At 32.3% G+C, this 24,229-nt stretch overlaps 1 protein-coding gene across 15 annotated transcripts in view; it reads left to right on the forward strand.

The window, feature by feature from the left end:
- Positions 1–14,684, forward strand: part of SNAP91 (synaptosome associated protein 91) — a 144,337-nt gene extending 129,653 nt beyond the window's left edge. For all 15 annotated transcript variants that reach the window (XM_031964565.1, XM_031964572.1, XM_031964576.1 and 12 more), the window contains 6 exons: positions 5,416–5,446; positions 6,161–6,272; positions 8,738–8,821; positions 8,899–9,003; positions 11,339–11,442; positions 13,214–14,684. In XM_031964565.1, the coding sequence (XP_031820425.1) occupies positions 5,416–5,446; positions 6,161–6,272; positions 8,738–8,821; positions 8,899–9,003; positions 11,339–11,431 (425 nt within the window). In that variant the 3' untranslated portion in view covers positions 11,432–11,442; positions 13,214–14,684. The remainder of the gene's footprint in view (positions 1–5,415; positions 5,447–6,160; positions 6,273–8,737; positions 8,822–8,898; positions 9,004–11,338; positions 11,443–13,213) is intronic.
- Positions 14,685–24,229: the final 9,545 nt, after the last annotated feature.

A 24,229-nucleotide genomic window follows, 5' to 3' on the forward strand; every position in this document is an offset into this window, starting at 1 on the left:
TATTAACCATTGTGTTCTCTTGTTATATGGATTTATTTTTCTTGACCTTAATCCTCTCCACCCAAATAGTAGACCTATTCTCTTCTAATTCTTGGCAGACAACAAAACTTTAAAAACAGCCCCACTACCACCCCAACTATTTCAGTTGTCTTTAACATTTTTTATAATCCTCAACTTATTTTTAAGCTTTAGCTTTCTTGTTTTTATTCTTATTGGATAATGCTCCTCTTTTGTTTTGTTTTGTTTTGTTTTCTTGAGTTAACTGCCCTGGCCTCTGTCTTTGCTCTATGACCTATTAAAATCTCAGGTCATTTTAGAACTTTTACAGCACCCACATCAAATTCTTAGACTTTAATTTTCTTCTTAGGAATTATTAAGGAAAACTCCAAAGGAAAGGATTAACAAATTAGAAAGGGGATCAGGGATAAAACAAACAGAACTAGTGGAATTAGGGCCACCTTAAAAAAAATTAAAGTAATTAGAGACACATAGTTTACAATTGAAGGGGAAAAATCACTTGGAAAAATATTAAAAACATAGAGGAAAATATAGTTAACTCTCATAAATTTAAATATGAACGATTTAAATTATACAACAATCTGTTACTTAACAAGAAACATATTTAAAAGCCCAAAACTTAAGCAAAATAAAACTGTGCTGGAAAAAAAACTATTCATTACACATTATGTGAATCCAAAAAAAGGAGTCATTGCAATTATGCTTTCTGACAAAGCAAAAACAAACATTTAAAAAATAAACAAGGAAACTACATCATACTGAAAAAGAACCATATACAGCAAACCAAAATCAGTAGCAAATTTATATATTCCAAATGCCTTAGCATCTAAATTAACAAAGGAAACATTAATTGAGCTACAAAGAGGTTTTAATATCCTTCTTTCAGTTCTGTATAAATATTATAGAAAAAAAAATGAAGCTGAACATGTAAGGATGAAAAAGGACTAATATTTCCAAACTTCAGACTTCATCATAAAGCAAAAATAAGATAAATCAGCTAGTATTGGTTTAAAAATGTAAAGATAAATCAACAGAACAAAATAGACAAAGGAAAGTCAAAACAGTTGAACTTAATAACCCAGTGTTTGATAAAGTAAAAAATGTAAATTATCAATAAGGGGAAAAACTTCATTTAATTAAAAACTGTCATAAAAACTGGAATGTAGCGTGGCAGAATTTAGGCTTAGGCCTATATATTATGCTATGTATTATTCTAAATTCATATCTGAGTTTAATATTAAAGATCATTATAAAAATCATTAAAGATGGAATATTTATAGCAGTACTTTTGTGATAACAAAGAGTTGGAAATAAAGTAGATCCCCATTGATTGGGGATTGGCTAAACAAATAAACTGAAATATTTTTTAATACATGAATGTAATGGAATATTATAATACTGTGCCATAAGAAATTCTATATGTGTTTAATACAGAAAAGCATCAAAATATCTACATGAACTTATACAGAATAAAATAAGGAGACCCATGAAAACAATATACAACATAATTACAATGATGTAAATGGAAAGAAGAATACACACATATACACACATATCTAAAGTGGGTGTAGCAAAAGTTTAAAGATCAAGCATAAATCGATTGAAGACTTAAGAGAGGGCACACCCAATATGTTCCTTGGTAGAGTTAGTAAGTTCATAAGTGTTACATATGTACATATTTTCAGATATTTTCCAGCATATTCATCAGTTTGCTGATTGTTTTCCTCTTTTCTTTTTTGTCTTTTAAAAATATTATTTGTTATCTGGGATGGCTCTCTGGATGGGAGAGAAAGGAATACTGGGAATAACTATGATAATATAAAAAAAGATCAATAAAAACTTTAAAAAACACTAAATTCATTGTCCATTCTCTACACATTAGTATATACACATTCTTCCTCTTGAGAATTGCTAAAAAAAAAAAAAAATTTTTAAAAAATTTAAAAAAATTTAAAAAAAAAACAAAAAAAATTTAAAAAAATTTAAAAAAAGAGAATTGCTTTATGTGACTTGTCTTCTTTCTCTCACTTATGTTCGATATGGTATCTAATGTAATTATTATTGCCCCTTCATATTTGACTTAAAGACATCTTAGATAGCAAATCTCTAGGAAATTCTTTTCAGAATCGTTTTATCTCTACTCAATAGTTCCGCATTCATCTTGAACCATAAATCAAAAAAACTTTATTATCCAGCTGTTAATTTCCCCTCTTCTCTTTGTTCTTCTAGTATGTTTCCTAATATCTAATATATCCTTTTGAAATGATGCTAAAAAGAATACCTGTGCTCCAGAGTCAGTATAAGTTTGGGGATATTCTTTGTCATTTTATAAGTGCATGGCCTGAGAATTCAGTACTCCTGATTTGCCTTTTTTAGCTATACCTGTAGCTGATTCACCTCCCTGCCACCTCAATAAATAACATGTTTTTTTCCTTTTTGAAATTAGTAAAAGATCTCTTTGGATTTACTGACAGTTGTGGATACTTCTCATTTTGCATAGTAGGGAATTTCTGACTTCTTCACCTGGAGAACTACATGTATGCCTTAGAGAAAAAGTCAAAGCTAATTCAAGGCTCCTCTTTCCTTTGTATAAAATCTTTCTACAAGAGAATGCGGAAACTGGGGGAAATAACATTTGCAGCCAACTTCTCATAAAAGGTCTTATTTCAAAGATATATAGAAAACTGAGTCCAACTTACATGAATAAGAGCCATTTCCCAAGTGATAAGTGGTCTAAGGATATGAATAAACATTTTTTTCAGATGAAGAAATTCAAGCTATCATTAGCTATAAAATAAAATGTTATAACTCACTAATGATTAGAGAAAAATAAACAGAATAACTCTGAGGGTTGCTACCTCATGCCTGTCAGATTGGTTAAGATGATAAAAAGGGGAGAAACAAGTACATTGTTGCAATATTGGTAGAGTCCATTCTGGAAAGCAATTTGGAACTACTGCAAAACTATCATACCCAATAGTATCACCATTATGTCTTTACACTAAAAAGATAAAAGGAAAAGCGATAATATGCACAAATATATTTATAGCAGCTCCTTTTATGGTACTAAAGATTTGAAAAATGAAAAATGCCTATCGTTTGGGGAATGGCTGAACAAGTTCTAGTATATGAATACAATGGAATATTATTATACTATAAGAATGGATAAAAAGAGATAGTTTCAGAAAAACCTGGAGAGAATTTAATATAAACTGATGTAAAATGAAGTGAAAAAACTAGAAAAATTTATACAATATAATGTAGAGATAATTAATTTTGCTTTACAGAGAGACAGGACTTTTGTTTTCTCTTTTTTGGTGCAGTAAGGAGAGTAGGGAGTAGGACATGTTTAATATGAGAATTTGTTTTGGTGATTATACATAATTTATTAGACTTAATGTTGTTTTGGGTTTTGCTAGGGGGAAAATGAATTTGAACTTAAAGTAAAAAAAACAAAACTTTTCCTTGTTGCATGTTGGAATATTTTTATTATAAAACTGACATTTCTTTTCTACCATTTCCTCATGAAGAACATTTCCTTCTTTCCATAAATCCTTTCCTCTTTGTTCTTAATCTTTATAAATTATATGGCTTAGTGGATAAAGTGTCAGATATAGTGTCAGAAAGACTTGTGTTCAAATCCTGCCTCAGACACTCACTAGCTGCATGGCCTTGAGGCACTTAACCTTTCTGTGCCTCAGTTTCCTCATCTGTTAAACTATCATCATAATAGCATCTATCTCCCAAGATTGTGATAGTCAAATGAGAATATTATGTCCTTTTCAACCTTTAAAATGCTATATAAACACTAGTCATTAATAGCTATTATTATTATTCTCTTATTCTTATGGATGTGATGTGGGCTAGATAATAATACAGTTAGATTCAGAGTTGATTAGATAGCTAGATCATTATGATAGAAGACTTCCAGTAGAATATTCAAACTGAGGCACAGAAAGCTAATGGGATCTTGGGATGCTTTAAGATAAGCTTGCGGGAGTCTCAACTAAGATTCCACATTCTGGAGGAGGCCTTTCAGAGTCTTCCCAGCTGCTAGTGCTTGCTAGTGCCATTTCTTCTAAGATTATCTCCACCCTGTAAATATCTTGTATGAATATAGTTTTTAGATGTTTTTTCCTATATTAGAATGCAAACTCCTTGGGGGCAAGGATTATTTTACCTTTCTTTGTATCCCTGAAATTTAGCACACACAATGCTTGGTATATAGTAAACACTGAATGCTGTATTTTGATGGAGGGATTGAGGAGAGACTTGTCAAGCCCAAATATTGGTTATTAATGTATGACTGGGATTACAATAGCCATAGCTCATGGTTCTAGTATCAGTAATCTAGTAAAGAGATGTATCTAGCATACTATTTATTATAGTAATCTAGTATATTCAGATAGAAAATTTATTTTAGTAAATTTCACATCTAATTTTTAGAGTTACTTTTAAGAATAATATATCTTTTTTAATATTTTTTTTACATTTTTTTAAAATTTTGAATTCCAAGCTCTCTCCCTTCCTCCCTCTTCACAGTCTTCTCCATTGAGAAGGCACATGTGAAGTTATGCAAAACAGTTCTATAAAAGTCATGTTGTGAAAGAAAACATAGACCCCCCTCCTCCAAAAAGTTTTCTTTTAAGAAAAATAATTTTTTAAAAGTATGCATCAGTCTGTATTCAGACATAATTAGTTCTTTCTCTAGGTATAGAGCCTTGTTCATCATAGGTCTTTCAGAGTAGTCTTAGATTATTGTATTTCTGAGAATAGCAAAGTCAATCACAGCTGATCATCCCACAACATTTGCTATTACTTTGTACCAAGTACAGTTCACTTTGCATGAGTTCTTGGAAAACTTCCTGAAAGTTTCTGAAAGCATCCTACTCATCATTTCTTATAGAACAATAGGTAAGAATGGCATTCCTTAAAGCACAGTCTGTTTCTTGGATTCTGGTATTAATCAATATTTTCAGTATTCCAGCAGCCTTGATTAATTCAGGAAGAGGAGAAATTATCTTAGATTTACATCATTCCAAAATTGCCTTTCTCTTCCAGTCAATTACAGTTGACTCAAATTTACTTGTGTGGTTGATATTCTTTGACTTTTCATAAACATCTAGTCCTATTTCATATCATGAATTGGCAAAAAATAAAATTAACAGTCATTAATATTTTAGTTAATTATTTGGCAATAATTAAACAGAATAGCATTTTGAGAATAAATTCTGAAAGCTTGGGAAAAAATATCCATCTAATTAAACAAGTATATGTGTTCTGTGGTGATTTGAAAGCAATCTTTTCCTCAATGTAAATCTTTGAAGTTGATTTAAATCATCCCATTAAATTTTTTAAAATAAGATGTAAATATTTTATGCTTTTATCTAATTGCAGATCTTGGGATTTCTGGTACTACATCAAAAAAGTAAGTACTATAAACCATTCTTTTTTGTCTTTTACCAAACTGAAGGCTGGAATGGTATTGTTGAAGTTTTCTTGCAAAACCATTGTCTATAATTAATTCAGCTATTCATCATAAAATACATAAACTCTTAAGGGGAACCAGCAAAATTAATTCTTGTTTTTTTTGTAGATTAAGTATTAATGTGAAGTAGTCATTGCTTTTTTTAGGGTGAATGTGAAATTTATTAATTCTAAAACATAAGATTGGAAAAATCTTAATTATTTACCTTATAAATGTGTACTTTATAGGAACAAAATATTTACTTCTTTTCAGTTATCACTAAAACATATTTAGGATTATTTTAAAATATTTGATTTTGTGATTGGAAGTTAAATGAGTTATTTTTAGTTTAAAATATTTAGTTTCATTTTGAACTACTAATTTTGAGTGCTAACCATTGAACAGCATATATACAATATTTTCTGTAGTTGTTTTGTAATATTTATAATCAATGAAAGATATGAACACGTAGTTTAATTAATTGGCAAATTGGAATATCCTGAAGTAGGAAGTAGAGATCTTATAATATACTTCTTTTTTTCAAGCTACTAAATTACCTTACACATCATAATAGATATTTAATCAGGATTTTCCTTGCTCAAAGATTTAGCATATTTCAAATTTCAGTTATAATTATTTTCTGATTAGCTTATTCCATTTGCACATTTATTTTAGGGGAGATCTTCAGTGGAACGCTGGAGAAAGGAAACTGACAGGAGGAGCTAATTGGCAACCGAAAGTAGCACCAGCAACATGGTCTACTAGTGTCCCACCAAGTGGCCCTTTGGTATGTAATAATGTGTCCTCATCCAAACCTATGATTTAGTGGGATATTTGCAAAATATAAATGATTGTATTTCTCTTTAAATTCTTTCATGCAATGTTCTGCCACTTTTCATCCATGAAATATAAACAAATGTGAATGATCTTTAATTCACTAGCAACTTTCATTATTTCATTAAATATTTTTATTTAACAAGGAAAAATAATGTGGACAGTTATTTATGTTAAATATAATATTTTAAATGGAGTTAAACATTAAAGCGTTTATATATTGGCAAAGCTTTCTGGAAGTCTTTTTGTAGGTTTCATCATTTTGGAGGTCTTTATTTAATATCTTATTCATTGTAACTATAATTATATAAATTTTTATTTGTCTAGCTTAGTTGTAATTAAAATATTTTTTAACTAGGAAGGTTTGGCAGTTTTCTATTGTATAAGTTAATTTTTATATTAAAGTTCTATTAATTCTGCTTACCAAATTTTTTACTAAACTTAAATACATCTTTGATGCAAGATTTAAAATATTACTGGTATCTCTCTGTAATGTCATGTTATAAGTATTACCTACTTGATTTATTACTTTCTTTTTCCTTAAAAGACTGAGAATACAATACATGTAGACAAATTGATGACTTGAAAATTATTTTATGAAGTACAAGTTGGCTTCTTTCACCAAGTACTTCGCTTTTAAAGGGGTATATTGTGTGGTATAGAATGGAAAAGGACACCCATTTAGCTAACCAAATCAACCCATTCAATATAACTAGAGATGTATGGTCTTCATCATGTTGGAAAGGAACAAAGAAACACACTTAGATCTTTTTCTATTCCTCTTGAGATTCAAAGAACTGGAAAGATCTATTTGAAGAAAGATAGAAGAGGCCTGTGTTAGGGAAGTTTTTTACAAACAAAATAGAAGCTCTTGTATTTGAAGCCAGAGACAATAGGAAGGCATGGGGATAGGGGAGAGGTCACAGGGGAGTGTGCAGCACAAGGTGACATTATCTGACCTTGGCTTTAGAAAGATCAGTTTTACAATTGAGTTAGAGTATGGACTAAAAAGGAAAAAAGAGGAGGCAGGAAGACCAAGAGCAAAATGTTAAAATAGTCTAGGTGTGAGATAATGAGGGCCTGCACCATATTCAAAACTAAGCTTATTATTTTTCCCCTTAAACTTTCCTGTCCACTCACCTACCTTTCCTATTACGATTGAGAGCAACACTATTCACTCAGTTCCTCAAGTTTGCAACCCAGGATTCCTAGATTCTTCACTATCTCTTAACCCCTCTGTCCAAAATGTTGTTGCCAAGACCTACTGATTTCACTTTTAAAATATCAAATTCACCCCTCTCTCCTATTGTACTGTACTGTATGGTACTGCTACCACTCTAGTTCAGGCCCTCATCAGCTCTCACCTAGACTCTTGTATCTCTCCCCACTTTAATCCATCTACCATTCGTCCATCTAAGTGATTTTCTTAAAGGTCAATTCTAGTCATGTCATCCCTCTATTTAGTAAATTCCAGTGGCTCTTGTCACTTCCAGGATTAAATGCAAAATCTTCTATTCAAAGACTTTAGCAATATAGCACCTTCCAACCTTTACAATCTTCTTATTATTCACCACGTAAATCCTTTGATCCTGTGACACTGGCCTCTTGGCTGTACAGAAACAAAACCTCCATCTCTCTCTTTTAGGCCTTTTCTTTGGTCGTCCTTCATGCCTGGGATGATCTCCTTCCTCATCTCTACCTCCTGGCTTCCCTGATTTCTTTCAAGTCCCAGTTAAAATTCTATTGTCTATAGGAACCCTTTCTCAAACTCTTTTAATTTTAGTGCCTTCCCTCTTTAAGTATTTCCTATTTACCATTACCTTGTCTCTGTGTGTGTGTTTTCTTATTGTTTCCTCCATTTCCCCATATGTTCCCCCCATATGAGTTTCTTGAGGACAGAGACTGCCTTTGCCTCTTTTTATATCCCTTGTTTTTAGCATAGTATCTCAAACATAGTAGACATTTAATTGTAATATTCTTCTTTAAATTATAATCTTCTCTGGGAGCAGGTTTTTGGGGGGCTTCTGGGAGTAGTCTTCAGTTCGGTGTAATCACCCCAAATGCAGCCAGGAGTTAAAGTCCAAATCCTTTATTGTGTTCTTCAAAGTCTTGTCTCCTTCCTTGGTCCCCGTTAGCTTTCTTAGAGGCCCATCACTGGTAGAAGTGATAAATGTGAGAATGAGAGGGGAGAAAAAGCTAGTGAGAAGGTGCTACATGCCAGCTGGTGATATGATGTTATATATCATCATACCCTAAGAGTAGTAACCCTTTTTGCTCTTGGGAAAGTTTTTTTTGTTGTCATATTTACTTGTGAAGTGGGGAGGGGATAAAACATAAAATTCATATGCTTTGAGTGCACTCATTTTAAATTATATTCTATGAGCTTTAAAAATGGTGTGCATATTTTCATATTTTTAGCAGGGATCTGTACCTCCGGCTAGTACAGTTCCTCCTGTTGCTGGTGCACCATCTGTTGGACAGCCAGGAACAGGATTTGGAATGGTAAGAGATCACCATAATTAAATTTCTCTCTATAGAAGATTCAGTTTCATGTTCTCAAGTTTTAAATGGTATTTCAGCCTCCTGCTGGAGCAGGTGTACCCATGATGCCACAACAGCCAGTCATGTTTGCACAGCCCATGATGCGGCCGCCGTTTGGAGCCGCCTCTGTTCCCGGTGCACAGGTATATTTTTGTTATTTGTTAGTGAAATAGTAACATAAAGTTGTAAGAATATTAATTTCTATTCAGACAGTTTAGAAAACATCCCAGATCTCTTCTTACAACTTCAAATATAAGACAACTTGACAGCAAGGATAAGAAAGGCATTTGAGAATTTTTGGGAGAAAAGTGCGTAAATAGTATCAGAATTGCGCTTGGTTCAAACCTAGAGGTTCCAGTTTTCTAAAAATGTCTAGATTATAAGCAGCAACAAAGTTGCTACTTTGGAGGTTATGAATTATATAATCCTACAGAAAAGAGCATTATCCCTTTGTAGCTCACAATATGTGTTCTCTTTATTTACAAAAACAGAATAACTGTCCTTGGAGCTATTTTTCAAGAGTGGGTCCTGCTTAATTCCATGTCCTTCATGAATGATATTCTGCATTTGCAAAATGTTGAACTAGAATAAAAATAACACACAAGTTTAATCTTCTCTGTATCTAGCTAACTAGCAAAACCCTCAGTCTTAGCTTTTTTAGTATCATACTCCATCCAACAGAGCTGATTGAGTTAAAAAAAAAAAAATTTATAAAATTAAATTCAGCACTTCTTAAGCCATTACCATGGGCAATTAATTTGCTAGATATTGGAGGTACAAAGACCAAAAAAAAAAAAAAAAAAAAAAAAGCAATCTCGCAAGAAGTTTATACTTTAATGGTATATACTACATATACACAGAAATAATATGCACGCATACATATATATGTTTATATATCAATACGTATATATGCATATGTATTTAGAGAGATGAAAAGTAATAATAGCTAGCAAACATTTGTATATTTCTTACTATGGCTCAGCATTGTGCTGAGTGCTTTACAATTATTTTCTCATTTGACCCTCTCAATAACCCTGGGAAGGAGGTGCTAGTTTTATCTCCACTGTACAATTGAGAAAACACAGAGTAAGATGTTTTGGAAGTAACATGGCCAAGACTTAGCACCTGATTAGTTTGATGGCACGGGGGGAAAGGAAAAGCCAAAGACAACTCCAGTGTTGTGAAACAGGGTAACATAGATTGTGGATCCTCAAAATAAATAGGGAAGTTTAGAGAAGGACTAGATCTTGAGGAAAATAACAAATTGTGGTTGACTAGCTAACTAGTTAAGCATGTTGACCTTGAGATGTCAGTGGGACATACAGATATAGATGCATGGAGGAAGTTGGTGAGTCAGGAGAATGATTAGGGCTGAACATACACTTATGGAACTCATTTATGTATTGAAGATGCTTGAATTTTAAAAATCTGCAATTAAATTCATCCATGATTGGACTCGGCAAAGGAGACAGGAAGAAAAAGCCTTGACACAGAAGCCAAGAGAGAACAGCTATGTATTTTTTGATATAACATAGAAGACACATCTAACTCTGTTGTTCCCCATGACAAAAGTTATAAAGCTATGTAAATATCATTTAGTATATTTGTATTTTACAAACAAGGAGGGTTGTGTGTGTGTGTGTGTTTACATTCCTTTTAATAAAAAAGGAAACAAAAAACTACTAAGTTTCTGAGCCCTTATCTCTGGTCAAGGCATTATAAAAATGGCTTAAATGGCAGCTGAACCAAAACAGAGTCCAGCTTTTTCTTTCAAATGCTATATGGATATTTGCATATCCATATGTACTAATTAAGAGACATTCATTTTACTATCAATAATCAACTTTACCTTCTTCTGTCTTAAAGGCTAAAAAAAATAAAATTAACCTTTTAGATACACGATTTATCTAGATAAGTTTATCCAATTAGGATAAACTTTATTATATTTTTGATTAGCACTTGTTAATATGAAATCTGAAGTACACTTTACTAACCACTGAATAATTCTTAAACAACTTTCTGCAAACTCATTCTTATTATGGAAAAATCCATTTAACTTTCTTAGCTTAGTGGTATTAATATTTTGATATAAAAATTCCTTTATGTAGAGAAATGGATTTTGACTATACACTTTTGATATGTGTGTCTTACTAAACTAGACTAGTTGGTCACATCATCCTTACAATGACTGAAGTTTTGTTCTATTACCAAAGTCCTCAATTTTTTTAAACCCAATATTGAGGTTTTATTTTTTCAATCTCAAATCAGATTTTATATTTTGACTAGGTAGAACATTATGGATCTTGGTTTTCTTTTTTTGCTTTGGATTTGTTGCTTTTTGTTTTGTTTTGTTTTTGTAATCTTTAAGCATCTAATCTTTTCCATGTTTGTTCTGTATAGTTTGTGTTCTATCTAATTCTTGTATATTCTTCTTTGCTTTCTATGCCTGCTTTCTTTGGCTGGCTTTTCTTCCGTTAGCTTTCTCCAAGCCCTACACCTGCCACTCAGAGCCCTAAGAAACCTCCAGCAAAGGACCCACTAGCGGATCTTAACATCAAGGATTTCTTATAAACAATTAAAAGGTATATGATATTGAGCTTGTTTATGGGTTTGCAGTAATCACACAGTGCTTAACTATTTCTTGTGTTCAAATCATTACATTTAATTGAAGAAGAAACCCATAGAATATTACTGAAAGGCTAGTAAAGCTTAAAACTGAACTAAGACTTTTGGAACATCTTGTCTAATATATATATATTGCTACAAAATATTCATGATTTATTGGTGGGGAAAGTCCCTTTAGCTATATAGATCATACTTTCCAGGCTTTAGAAAATGTTTTTTTCATTTCATATTAATGGTTATTTCACTGTAACCAAAAATTTCATCACTCTGTGACCAATCTATTGGTAAAGAGTCTTTCTGCACCAAATAAGACTGACCTTCAAATTATAGACACTCAACCTGTCACTAGTAGGACCTAAGAGGCTATGTAACCACTAGAATAAATTTCTAGAACCCAGAGGTACTTTTATGCCACAAGTAGGTATTGAAGACTTTGGAATAAAATCTTACCAAAATTGTCAATGAATTATTTAACTTTATTTAATTTAAAGAATAAGGTGTCCATTCTCCAGCCTTTATACTCCCAAGATTACAGAGATAAAAGTATAAATGATATTTTCCACAAGTTTCTTTTTAAATATGACTACTTTGATCTTAATCACACATTTGACTTAGAAATTATAAAAAGTTAAAATTTATGATATAATTAATGCATTTTATTCTAAAATATAGTTATTTTGAATAAATATAATGGGTTTTGAATGATCTTATTTTTATTTAAGCAATTATAACTTTAGAAGTCTCCCCTAAAATTTCTTCAAGAATGTTTATATCATTTTTAAAGCATGGAAAATTAATGGTGGACATTTGCACCTTGTTTAGAAAATGTTTATTATAAATTCTTTACTATATGTTGTAAATTTTCAAGGGTTGAGGATGCTCCTGGCTTAAGTTTTCTTGCATTCATGTTTCTTTATTTGGAGTCCTAAATCTGTACCTAAATTCTTCATTCACTTGACAAAGTAATAACCAGATTTGCTGCCTGTAAGTATTCAGGTATTGTTTCCTCTGCTTTCATGTGGTTTGACTTGAATTAAGAGAGAGACACCGAGGACAATTTCTACTTTCCCTTAAAAGTTAAAGGTGCAAAGAGCACCAAGATATATGTGCCTCCCTTTATAATACCATTCCTTCTGATAGGCTTTGTATTACATTGAGATTTGGTGCAAGGACTCACTTTGCTTTGTCACTTGTCTTAGTTCATAGCCCTCTTTTACAATAAAACTGAATGGAATGGAAGAAGTAGTTGTGTGGCTTTTTTTTTTTTAATGAATGTACTTAGTTTTAGAAGTAAAATATTCAAAACTAAGTTAGATAATAATAATCTGAGATTTTCAAGTAATTTATATTTGAAAACTTCCCCAATGTATTTTCTGAAGAATTTTTTTTTAATCCAAGTTGTGATTGTTTTTCTGCTCACTCTTACAATTAAGAACATGTACTAGTAGAGCTTTTGAGAGGTACAGTGAGAAATTTTCAATAATATATAAATTCAAAGGAAAAGAAAATATTTCTTCATTTGCAAAATGAAAGATGTTGAACCTCCAAGGTTTATTCTAGGCCTAAATCCGTGATCTAAGAGGAATATAGATTTTAGCTACATTGAAGTGAAACTTTAAGGAAAAGTAAATAAATATAAAGTGTACCTTGGAAGAGACTATTACATCATACTTTCTAATTGAAGTTTTTTTTTTTTTTTTTTTTTTTTTTTTTTTTTTGTCTCCATAGCTGCAGTTTTTGTGACTGAATAAGGGGAGAAAGTGAGTTTGGAGACTACAAATAAGTTGATGCTCAAGAGTTTCAAAGTGAGCCACCAGTACCAAACCCAATGCTTCTTCATATCTTCTCTTCCAAAACGTGTAGCCCAGCTGTGAAAGTGAACATTAGGAATGTGTATTACCTTAGCTGTTATCCCAACTTTCTCACTTTTAGTGTATTGGGGTTATTTGTGTGTTTTACAATTTAAACAATGATGTATGTTTCTGATGCCTTTAGTGCTTTTCTGAACCTCCTGTGGGACAGATTATGCAGTTGTATGGTAAGCTGTTTGGAGCAATGTATCTGTGTTTTTTGAAGGTTTCAATGTATATAACTTTTGGACAAACCCTAAAACTTTCTCCATAAGTTCTGTTTCCTTCTGTATCTCTGTTACAAGGCATATGTGATAATATCAGATGATAAGGAAAACACTCTAAAATATACAAAAGTCTTTTTTTTTCGATGTGGAGTACATTTTTCCAATCACAGAAATTTCAATTGTTGTGAAAAATGTTTATTTTTGTGGCACTGTATATGTTGAGAAATATTATAATTTAAAGAAATATAAAAGTTAACTTCCATAATAAACACTTCTCCTTGAAGCTACCTTACCAAGAATGAAGAATCATATTGGAAAGAATACCATATTTATCATTGTTATATTTTAAAAATATATATTTTAATCATATTTGACAAGTTTTGCATCTAAATTGGCTCATTTATTCAACTATGCTTAAAAGCACTGAAGATTAAGTAAATGGTCAATTTATTCTCATGTAGTTGGAAAAAAAGCAACCATAATTGTGCTCTCTCATAAGGGGTTTAAAGTGATTGTGGAGGCATTCTTTGATATGTAGGTAGTCATATTACTGCAAAGATTGTTATTTTTATTTCATCTTTTATGTACATCTGTTCAGTAATTTTGTGTGTTTGTGTGCGCGCGCGCGTGTGGTGTGTATGTGTGTATCATAGACTAATGTTTCTCCATTCCCAAAATGAGCTCTGTATAGGGTTTTGGTTTTTTTTTGTACCATTTATAATTAGGATTTAAACTAATTCAATGAATATGCTCTTTCACTGTATATATTGTATTTTTCCCTTTTTCGTTTATTTTCATACTATTTGTGCTGATGGCTTGGCTGAAGATTTCGATGCATAAATGAGGTCACTGTTGATCAGTGTTACAAGTGGCTTGGCAGCTCTATGTGAAAGCATATTGGGTTGGAAAGATGTTCATCTAAGTCTTTCAAATTATTTAATCGATGTATGGTACCATTTACAAGTGGTTGTATCTGAATTTACTGTGGGGATAACATACACTGTAATGGGGGAAAAATAACAAAGCTAATTTCAAAATGGCTTTCCTTTGTATTTTGGTTTAAAAACCCAGTGCATGTATGTATGCCCTCTGAGATGCAATAAACACCTTGAACAAAGAAAATGCAAACAATTAATGTTTCTTTCATTTTATTGGGGAAAGGATGACATGGAGAAAGATTGCTGCAAATTGAACTATAACTACTGGAACTGAGTTTGGGGTACAACTGACTAGAATATAGAATGTGTGAAGGAGGATAATAGAAATTAAGTCTAGAATGGAGATGAGATCCAGAATGTGAATGGCTGTTTTATCACAGAGATATTAGTGAGCTACTGAAAAATTTTTAGTAGAGAAGTTAAACTGGTTTAGGAATTTAAATTTGGAAATCATGTAGAAGATGGATTAGAAAGGAACGATGAGAAGCAAGGAGACTAATTAAGAGAACAACTGGTTCAAGTAAGGTAAGAGTTGATAAAGATCTGAATTAAGATAATTATTTTAGTAGAAAGGAAGTGCAAGGTATATTATGGTAAATCCTGAACAATGTTAATGTGTAGCTGGCAAAGGAGGTGTGAGAGAGGGGAGATTCAAGAATGACACCAAGGTTACAAACCAGAATAACTAGAAAGATATTGGTTTATTCTATAGAAATAAGGAAATTTGGAGAAAAAATAATGAGTTACATTTTGGAAGTGCTGAGTTGAGATACCAATGAGCCATTTGGGTAGAGAAAAATAGAAAGCTATTGGTTATATGTCCCCATATATATATATATATATGTTTATGTGTGTGTGTGTATATATATATATATATATATATGTACCCATAGATATATCCATATATATATATATATATGAAATATTTCTATGTAGAAAGGTTTGTAATTGAATGGCTGGAAAGGAGGCAGAATAGATTTCTCTAGTCTCTTCTCCCCTCACCTTTCTCCATGGGAAACTTTCCAGGAAAAGGAGCAGGAAGTTGGGATTGGAAGCTACTCTGTTCTCAGAGGGAAGGGAGGTTGGGCTAAAATTAATCTATCAGCTCCCTTAAATATCATTAAGTTTAGTGAATATGATCAGGTCCAATCTAACTTCTGATTACTTTGTCATTAATTCTGTGCCCAAGACTTGATCCCTTTCCCACCAAATACCAGTTACACAATGAACACATAGCAAATGGCAAAGAAATCCATTTATCCAAATCATAGTAAAACAAAAATCAGAGAAAGTATACATAGAAGAATATATTTCAGGCAATTCAAAATGAAAGAGCTTTCCTATTGGAAACTCAACCAAGAAAGAGTGTTGTTGATGTCACCCAAGGAAGAAACCCCCAAAACATCTTATATACCAGGGTAGGGATAGGGATGTGATAAAGACTTGTCAGCTCTTTTTATGTTTTCCCAGAGTAATTTCCTTCAGCAATCTGAAATGGGATTGACCTCTTCCAGCTGGAAGCCAGAAATACCTGAAAGGACTCAAATCTCAAGAAGTCTTATTGAATACCAGTCAAGAACTGAAACTCTCTTGGTTTCTCACTAACTCTGCCTCTCATGGGGGTTAGGAATTTATTTCCTCTAATAAGGAGAGAATCCCATACCAATGGTCTCTGGAACAGGAGTTACATTTATTTAATAAGTTCAGAAAAGATTAAACCTACAGATTTGGGAATCATTGTTGAGCCAAGAAAAAAGAAAAAATGCCCAGAATAGACACCCAGAGTTGGACAGGAATATTGATCTGACAAAGGAGAGTGACTGATCAAACAGGTAGATAAGGAGGAAAAAACAAGAAAGTAGTTCAAAAGAACAGGTTCAACATTTCTAACAAACTGCAGAGATGGGTCAAATGTCATGGGCCATTGAATTTAGCATTTGAATCAATTTTTTATTTTATTCATTTGTTTATTTATTGCTGAGGCAATTGGGGTTAAGTGACTTGGCCAGGGTCACACAGCCAGGTAGTGTTCCATGTCTGAGGGGTCAGATTTGAATTCAGGTCCTCCTGACTTCAGGGCTGGTGCTCTATCCACTGTGCTACCTAGCTGCCCCTTAAATCACTGTTAAACTTGGAGTGAGCAGTTTCAGTAGAATGATGGGGCTGGAAAAATAAATTGCAATGTATTAAGAAATAAGAATATGAAGGCAATAAGTATAAAAGACTCTGTAAGATTAGCTTTGAAAGATATTAGTTTCAGGGGGTGACAGGGTAAATGAAGTGAAGGCTTTAGAAATCAAAAGACAACAGCAATTTGAATATAGCTGTAGAAACCCGACACAATAATTGTCAGCTGTAGGCAGGTCGGTGGAATAATGGGTAGAATGCTAAGTGTGAGGTCAGGAAGACCTGAGTTCAAATCCAACCTGAGATACTAGTGACTCTGGATAAATCTCTTAACTCAGTTTTTTCCCCTGTAGAATGGAGCACAATATGTGCACACAGACTGAGGTGGTTCTGGATTTTATTGTATTTAATAAGCTTAACATATTGTAAAAAAAAAAAAAAAAAAAAAAAAAAAAGCCCATTATCTACCTCATAGAGTAGGATATGATGATATCCTGATGAAGATAAAATGAGATGTTTGTAAAGTGCTTCGCATAGTGTCTGGCACAGAGTAGGTGCTTTTTAATGTCATTTTCTTCCCTTCAAAACATCCCTCCAATATGACTAACTGAAGCTGTAGATCAGAACATGATCTGGGTGTCCTTAACCCTTAGAGGGGTGTTTATGAAGTCAAAACTATTTTCATAACAAAATTTTTAATTTCTAGTATTGTACCTATCAGAAGATATATTTTTAAGAACATAAAGGTGTCCTAAGCCCAAAATATTTAAGAACTGCTGGGTTGATCTTCGTGGCCCTGACACTTCTGTCAGATGCATTACAGGAACGGAAAGAAATACATCCCAGGCCAATTAAAGAGCTAACCTAAGGAGATCCTGCTGATAGGGAAATTGGAGTATTTTTTAAAAGACGTTTTAACTCAGGAATTCTGTCACACTGGTGTGGTGTGGCAGTGATTCAGTTTCTCTCGTGGGAAATATAAAATAGCTCTGAATCTGTGCATTTTTAAAAAAGTTATAAAGACTCTTTGGGGAGAAACTTTGCAGCAATTTGGAGGGAAAATGATGAAACCAACTACCTAGTGGAAATTCATTGGATGATCAACAGGTGGCAGCAACAGCATTACAACGGAGAAAGTGGTCCAACAGATGCCGTTTGTTATCACTGTTGGGAAACGTCAATGTGGAAATAGTCTCTAAATCTAGGAAGCAATTTTAAGCTCATGAGTTTTTCAGACTATAAAAATTCCCTCTCCTATCTTTGGTATCCTCCAGTCTATGGGAGAATGTGCTCCTTTATGATGAAGGATTTTTGCTATTGTTCTAATGAACTGGTCTGATAAAGGGTAGCATCCTCTGGGAGGTGGGGAAGGCCTCCATGAGCAATGGTTTTGAATAGACAAAGACCCAGTGAGTACCTTTAACTACATGTAGTTTTCAGGAAACTATCTTGAGAATAACCTAGAGAATGTAAATATGGAGTTATATTTGAAGTCAGTAAAGGAGGAGAGATTGAAGATGACATAGAAATGAAATAATAAAGGAGAAGCAAAAATTAAGAAAAAGGATAAAGAACAAAAGTTAGAGGGAGTAAAAAGTGCCTCCTCATTATTGGAAGACCTGTAGATTGGTGCAAATATTTTGAAAAAAAGTAGAACAAAATTCAATAACACCCACAAAAATAATTATACCTTTCACCCAAATGATTTCATTTCTAGAATGTCATTCCCTCAAAACATCCTAAAAAGGAAATATTGGTACAAAAATATTCATAGTGGCTCCGTTAAAATGAGTTTACTAAAAATTTTTTAAATGAAAGCAATTTTTATTTTCAACATTTGAAGAATACCTATACATAAAAGCACACAAATTTGTGACAAGACCTTTTTGAAGTAATTCAAATCAAAATCAGACCTGTATATAGATTGACTATGCTATAGGAAGGGAAAAAGAAATAAAGTTAAATGTAGCAAAACATCTGGCCCAATACCCTGATTTTATAGATGAGGAAATTAAGGTTCAGTGATGTTATGATTTGCTCAAGATCACATAAATATAAAAGGTGAAATGAACCCCAATCCTCTATAGAACCAGTACTTTTTCCCCCACAATCCACAAATTCCACTACTTCCTTTAGATTTTTAAATTTGTTTCTGCCTTCTTAAATAATGAATTTGTTTAATGTATCCATTTTGATAATGTAACAAGACACTAGAGAATGTCCATTGGTGGATAAAAACCTCACTTACCATGGAACTCCCCTGACTTTGTGAGAGATTGGGGACAAATTAAGACTTACAAATAGAGGATGATAATAATAATCTTCATAGGGTTGTTGTCAAAACGAAATGACAAAATATATGTAAAACTTAAACCAAAGGAGATCCAATGAGATAATATATATAAAGTACATTATAAACCTTAAAACACCATAAAATTCTAGCTACAGTGGTGGTGATGGTTGATGATGATGATGATGATGATGATGACGATGATGATATCATAAATATGGTTAACAGTAATATTGGCAACATCAGTGATAGCGCATCAAGAGATGTTATTTTCTCAGTTGTTATACTTAGCACATTCACCAAATATTTCTATGTATTAGGTAAAATATGAAATTCTACAAACAAATTCATTAAAGCAGAAATATTAAATTCCCCCTTCACTGGCCATAATATTGAAAAATTACATTCAAGAAAATGTTCCTGAAACAAATAATAACAAATTAATTAGAAACTAAATAACAATCCTGAAGAATGACTGGACCAAAGAACAAATTTTAGAAATAATCTATAATTTAATTAAATATAATTACAAAAAGACACAATATACCAAAACTTATGGGATGCAACCAAAGAAGTACTTAGGGAAAATGTTCTATCACTAAATGCTTTCATGAATAAAATAAGAGGTAAAATAAATCAAAAAACTGAACATGTAACTGAAAAAAAGGCAAAAATTAGAACTCCCAAAATATAAAACCCCCAATTAAACACCAAATATAGAAACTTTGAAAATCAAAGGAAAGATTTTAACAGAATCATGGGGAGCTTAGGTCCAGATGGATTTACAAGTAAATTCTACCAAAAATTTAAAGAACAATTCATTCTAATTCTATGAAAACTATTTGGAAAAAAAAAAAAAAGGAAAGAAGTCTACTAAAACTCCTTCTACAATACAATATGATTTTGATACTTAAACTAGAAACAATCAAAATAGATAAAGAAAACTATAGACTAATAGAACTTTAGCACAAATAATTCAAATTAAATAATAGCAGAGAGGCTGTAGTAACATATCACAAAGATTATACATGATGAAATGGTTGAATTTATTCCAGAGATACAGAGTGGTTTGTTATTAAAAAAAAAAAAAAAAAAAAACTACAAACACAATTGACTAGATTCATCACAAGGACACAAAAAATCAAATGACTATATTAATAGAAACAGGAAAATCTTTTGACAAAATATAATACCCATTCCTGTTTTGTTTTTTCAAAAAATGTTAGGGAACATAGGGATAAATAGACTTTGCTTAATCTAACTAATATCTAAAACCAATATCCAGAGTTATATGTAATGAAGAAAAACTGAAGTTCTTTCCAATAAGATCAAGGGTAAAACAAGGAGGTCCATTATATCAATACTGTTTGATGAAGTGTTAGAAATACTAACTATAGCATTAAAAAAAAACTTGAGAGAATAAGTTTAAGCAAAAAGAAAATTAAATTATCCTTTTTTGAAGATGATATAATGATCTATTTTGATAACTTTAGAGACTCAACTAAAGAATTAATTGAAACAATAACTTCAGCAAAGTTTCCATACATAAAATAAACCTAGATAAATCATCAGCATTTCTGCAAGATTCCAACAAAATTTAGCAGGAAGAGGTAAAGAGAAAAATACATTTAAAATAACTATGGAATCCATGAAATACTTGAAAGATTACTTGCTAAAATAGGCACGTACTATAACAGAATGACTCTAAAACTCTCCAGAAATAGGGACAGCCTCAAGTAATTGGGAAAATATTAATTGTTCATCAGTAGGCTGAGCCAATGGATTAGTGACAATGGCAATGCCATGTAAAGCAGTTTGTCTTACCAACCAAACTATGCAAGGATTACTTTATAGAGCTAGAAAAAAATAACCATATTTATCTCGAGGAACAAAAGGTGAAGAATCTCTTGATATTTAATGAAAAAAGTGAAAGAAAGATGACTAGCAAAACTAGATCTCCTACATTATAAAGCAGTAATAATCAAAGCCGTTTGGTACTGGTTAAGACATAGTTTCATTGGCAAAAACAAATTTTATACTTGATATGCTACAGCAAAAGAGAGCAACCTAGTGTTTGATAATTCTAAAGATACCAAATACTGGAGTAAGGATTTACTATTTGACAATAGCTGCTGGGGAAAAATGGAAAGAAATCTGGCAGAAACTAGATATATACCAACATTTCACACTATATCCTAAGATAAGATCTAAATTATTACATTATACTTAAAATATACATCATAAATGAACAAAAAAGATGTTTATCTTTCAGGTGTATGGATAGGGAAAGAGTTCATGAACAAATAATAAAAAGAATCATAGAAAATAAAACGGACAATTTTCATTACATAAAATTTTAAATTTTTGTACAAATAAAGCTAAAGCAGCTAAAATTAGAAGAGGCAATTAGGTAAAATCTTCATAGCAGGTTTTTCTTATAAAAGTTTCCAAGATAGAGCATTCAAAATTTATAAGAAAAAGAACCATTCTCCAATTGAGATATGGTCAAAAGATGTGAACAGGGAGTTTTCAGAGGAAGAAAGAAATCTAAGACATCAATAATCATATTGTAAAAATGCTCCAAATCAAGGGTTGGGGGAAAATTAGGCATTATTAGATTGTTGGTGGAATTATGAACTGATCCAGCTATTCTGAAGAGTGACTTGGAACTCTGCCCAAAGGGTTATCAAACTGTATATACCCTTTGATCCAGCAGTGTTACTACTGGGATTATATCCCAAAGAGATACTAAAGAAGGGAAAGGGACCTGTATGTGCCAAAATGTTTGTGGCAGCCCTGTTTGTAGTGGCTAGAAGCTGGAAAATGAATGGATGCCCATCAATTGGAGAATGGCTGAATAAATTGTGGTATATGAATGTTATGGAATATTATTGTTCTGTAAGAAATGACCAGCAGGATGAATACAGAGAGGCTTGGAGAGACTTACATGAAGTGATGCTGAGTGAAATGAGCAGAACTAGGAGATTATTGCACATGGCAACAATTGCACATGGCAATTGGGATTGACTTGGCTCTTTTCAACAGCTAGGTTGACAATTCCAATAGATTTGTAATGAAGAGAACCATCTGCACTCAGAGAGAGGACTGTGGGAACTGAATTTGGATCACAACACAGTATTTTCACTTTGTGTTTTTGTTATTTCTTTGCATTTTGTTTTCTTTCTCACTTTTTTCCTTTTTAATCTGATTTTTCTTGTGCAGCATGATAAATGGGAAATGTGTATAAAAGAATTGTATAAGTTTAACTATATTGCATTACTTGAAGTCTAGGAGAGAGAGTGAAGGGAAGGGAGGGAGAAAATTTTGGAACATGAGGTTTTGCAAGGACGAATATTGAAAAATATCTGCATGTATTTTGAAAATAAAAAGCTATTATTCAAAAATAAAACAAAATTTTAACAATTTTAAAAATGCTTCAAATCTCTAATAGCTAGACAAATATAAATCTTTGATTCTTTGCCTCATATCCATCAGATTGTCAAAATTGACAAAAATGAAAGTGACAAATTTGGGAGTTTTGGGGTAGAAAAACAAGCTCATCAATGCACTGTTAGTGTATCTCCAATTTGATCCAACCATTCTAGAAATCACTGAGAACAAGCCTCTGGACATTTCCAGGGAGGGTGCATGCTCAACACTGAAAGTCTTATATTCTAGGTCCTCCTAAAACTGAGGATGATTCAGGGCAAACCTGTCATAACCTAATCTGAATTAATAATCTCTAATTGCCAAAAATAAAGAGTTTCTGAGGATAATAAGGGAGGACAGCAAAAACCAGGGATTAAAGTCTCATGGTTTTCAGTATTTACTACAGATCCAAGAGCAAAGGTGTAAACTAGTACATGGTATCATTGATTTTGAGTTGGAAGGGTCAATAAAGATCATCTAATACAACTCTTTCATTTTACAGGAGTACAGAGTACTGCTGAGTGTATTTTGCAAAGTACAGAGTTGGTCACATTCATCTAGGATTCAAACTCAGTTCCTCTAACTTGAGATTCTGAGCTCTAATACATTGCACCACGTTGCATGGGAGAAAAAAATAAGATTTTTTTAAAAAGCAAAAATAACATCCTACCAGAAATCATCTGGTTTAAATCTTGAATGTCAATGTTATTTCTGACCCCAGTGGATAAAGTCTAGCCTGAGACTTAGTCACAATTTTAATTTAGACTTCATCTTGAAGAAAATTAAAGAGCAGTTTTTCTATTTAACATATCTCTTATTCTTTGAGTGAAATGATTGTTTTCTATTATATTAATAACTGTATTAATAGTTATTAAATTAGTTTTTCCTTTCTATATTCTCATTTAGGAATCAGCACTTATAGGTCATTCAGCCAATCTCTGAAGGACAAGACTAATAGATGGGTTTGCCCTAATCCTCCAGATACATGATCCAGGATCTTGGAGGGATCTCACCCAACTAAAGAACCTTATTTTTTAAAAAGTGATCTATAGAATCTAATCTAGGTACATTTTAGCCATAAAACATTGAGCTCATGTCCTTGAACCCCTCCATTACGGTCTATGGCAGCTCATCTCATGAAGGAGAAAATCAATCAGAATTTTCTGGGTAGAGATGGATTTCTTTATCCAGATTGCTGGAGGTGACTGAGTCTCATAATCATGTCACATTTTCAGCATAAGGAGCTGAAAAAACTTTTAGGTCTCTTCCTCATAAATATGGCACCTCCCTCATTCATTGTTCCTGGTCAGGGTTGATTTTCACCTGTCCCAGCATTCAGGAATCTCCAGTTTTGTCTTTGGTTACAAAGGGAAACCATTGAACATCAATTTATTAATTATCAACTAGACCAATTGATAAATTTATTATTAATTATCCTGAAACTGTCTCTTTGACTTTTTATTCATCTCATCTTTGCCATCAGAGAAACTTGCTAAAGCTAGTATAACTGGCAAATTAAATTTACCTGTTTGAGCTATTAGCATACCATTTTGCATGATCTTTGCATCTGTGGTCTCTTTAAATCCCACTGAACATAAAGTGAAATGAAAGTTTCTGTTAACTAAACTTAACAAAATGATCAAGATTTTTGTTGTTATTAAGGTAGGAGAAGGGGAGTAATAGAAGTGAATAAAGAATTAGGAAATGAGAAGTGAATTGAAAGTAAGGGCGTATGTCTCCATTTAGCCCCTCTTAATAGTAACTTTAATACTATCCATACCATTAAGATGCCTCTATCACTCAAGATTGTGAGAAGATAAAACTGAGGCTTGATTAATCGGCATTGATTAATGTAAATGTGTAGTTTAGAGGATGTGCATCAT

This window comes from Sarcophilus harrisii, chromosome 4 (genome assembly GCF_902635505.1).
Source record: "Sarcophilus harrisii chromosome 4, mSarHar1.11, whole genome shotgun sequence".
In the NCBI taxonomy this organism is placed as follows: Eukaryota; Metazoa; Chordata; class Mammalia; order Dasyuromorphia; family Dasyuridae; genus Sarcophilus; species Sarcophilus harrisii.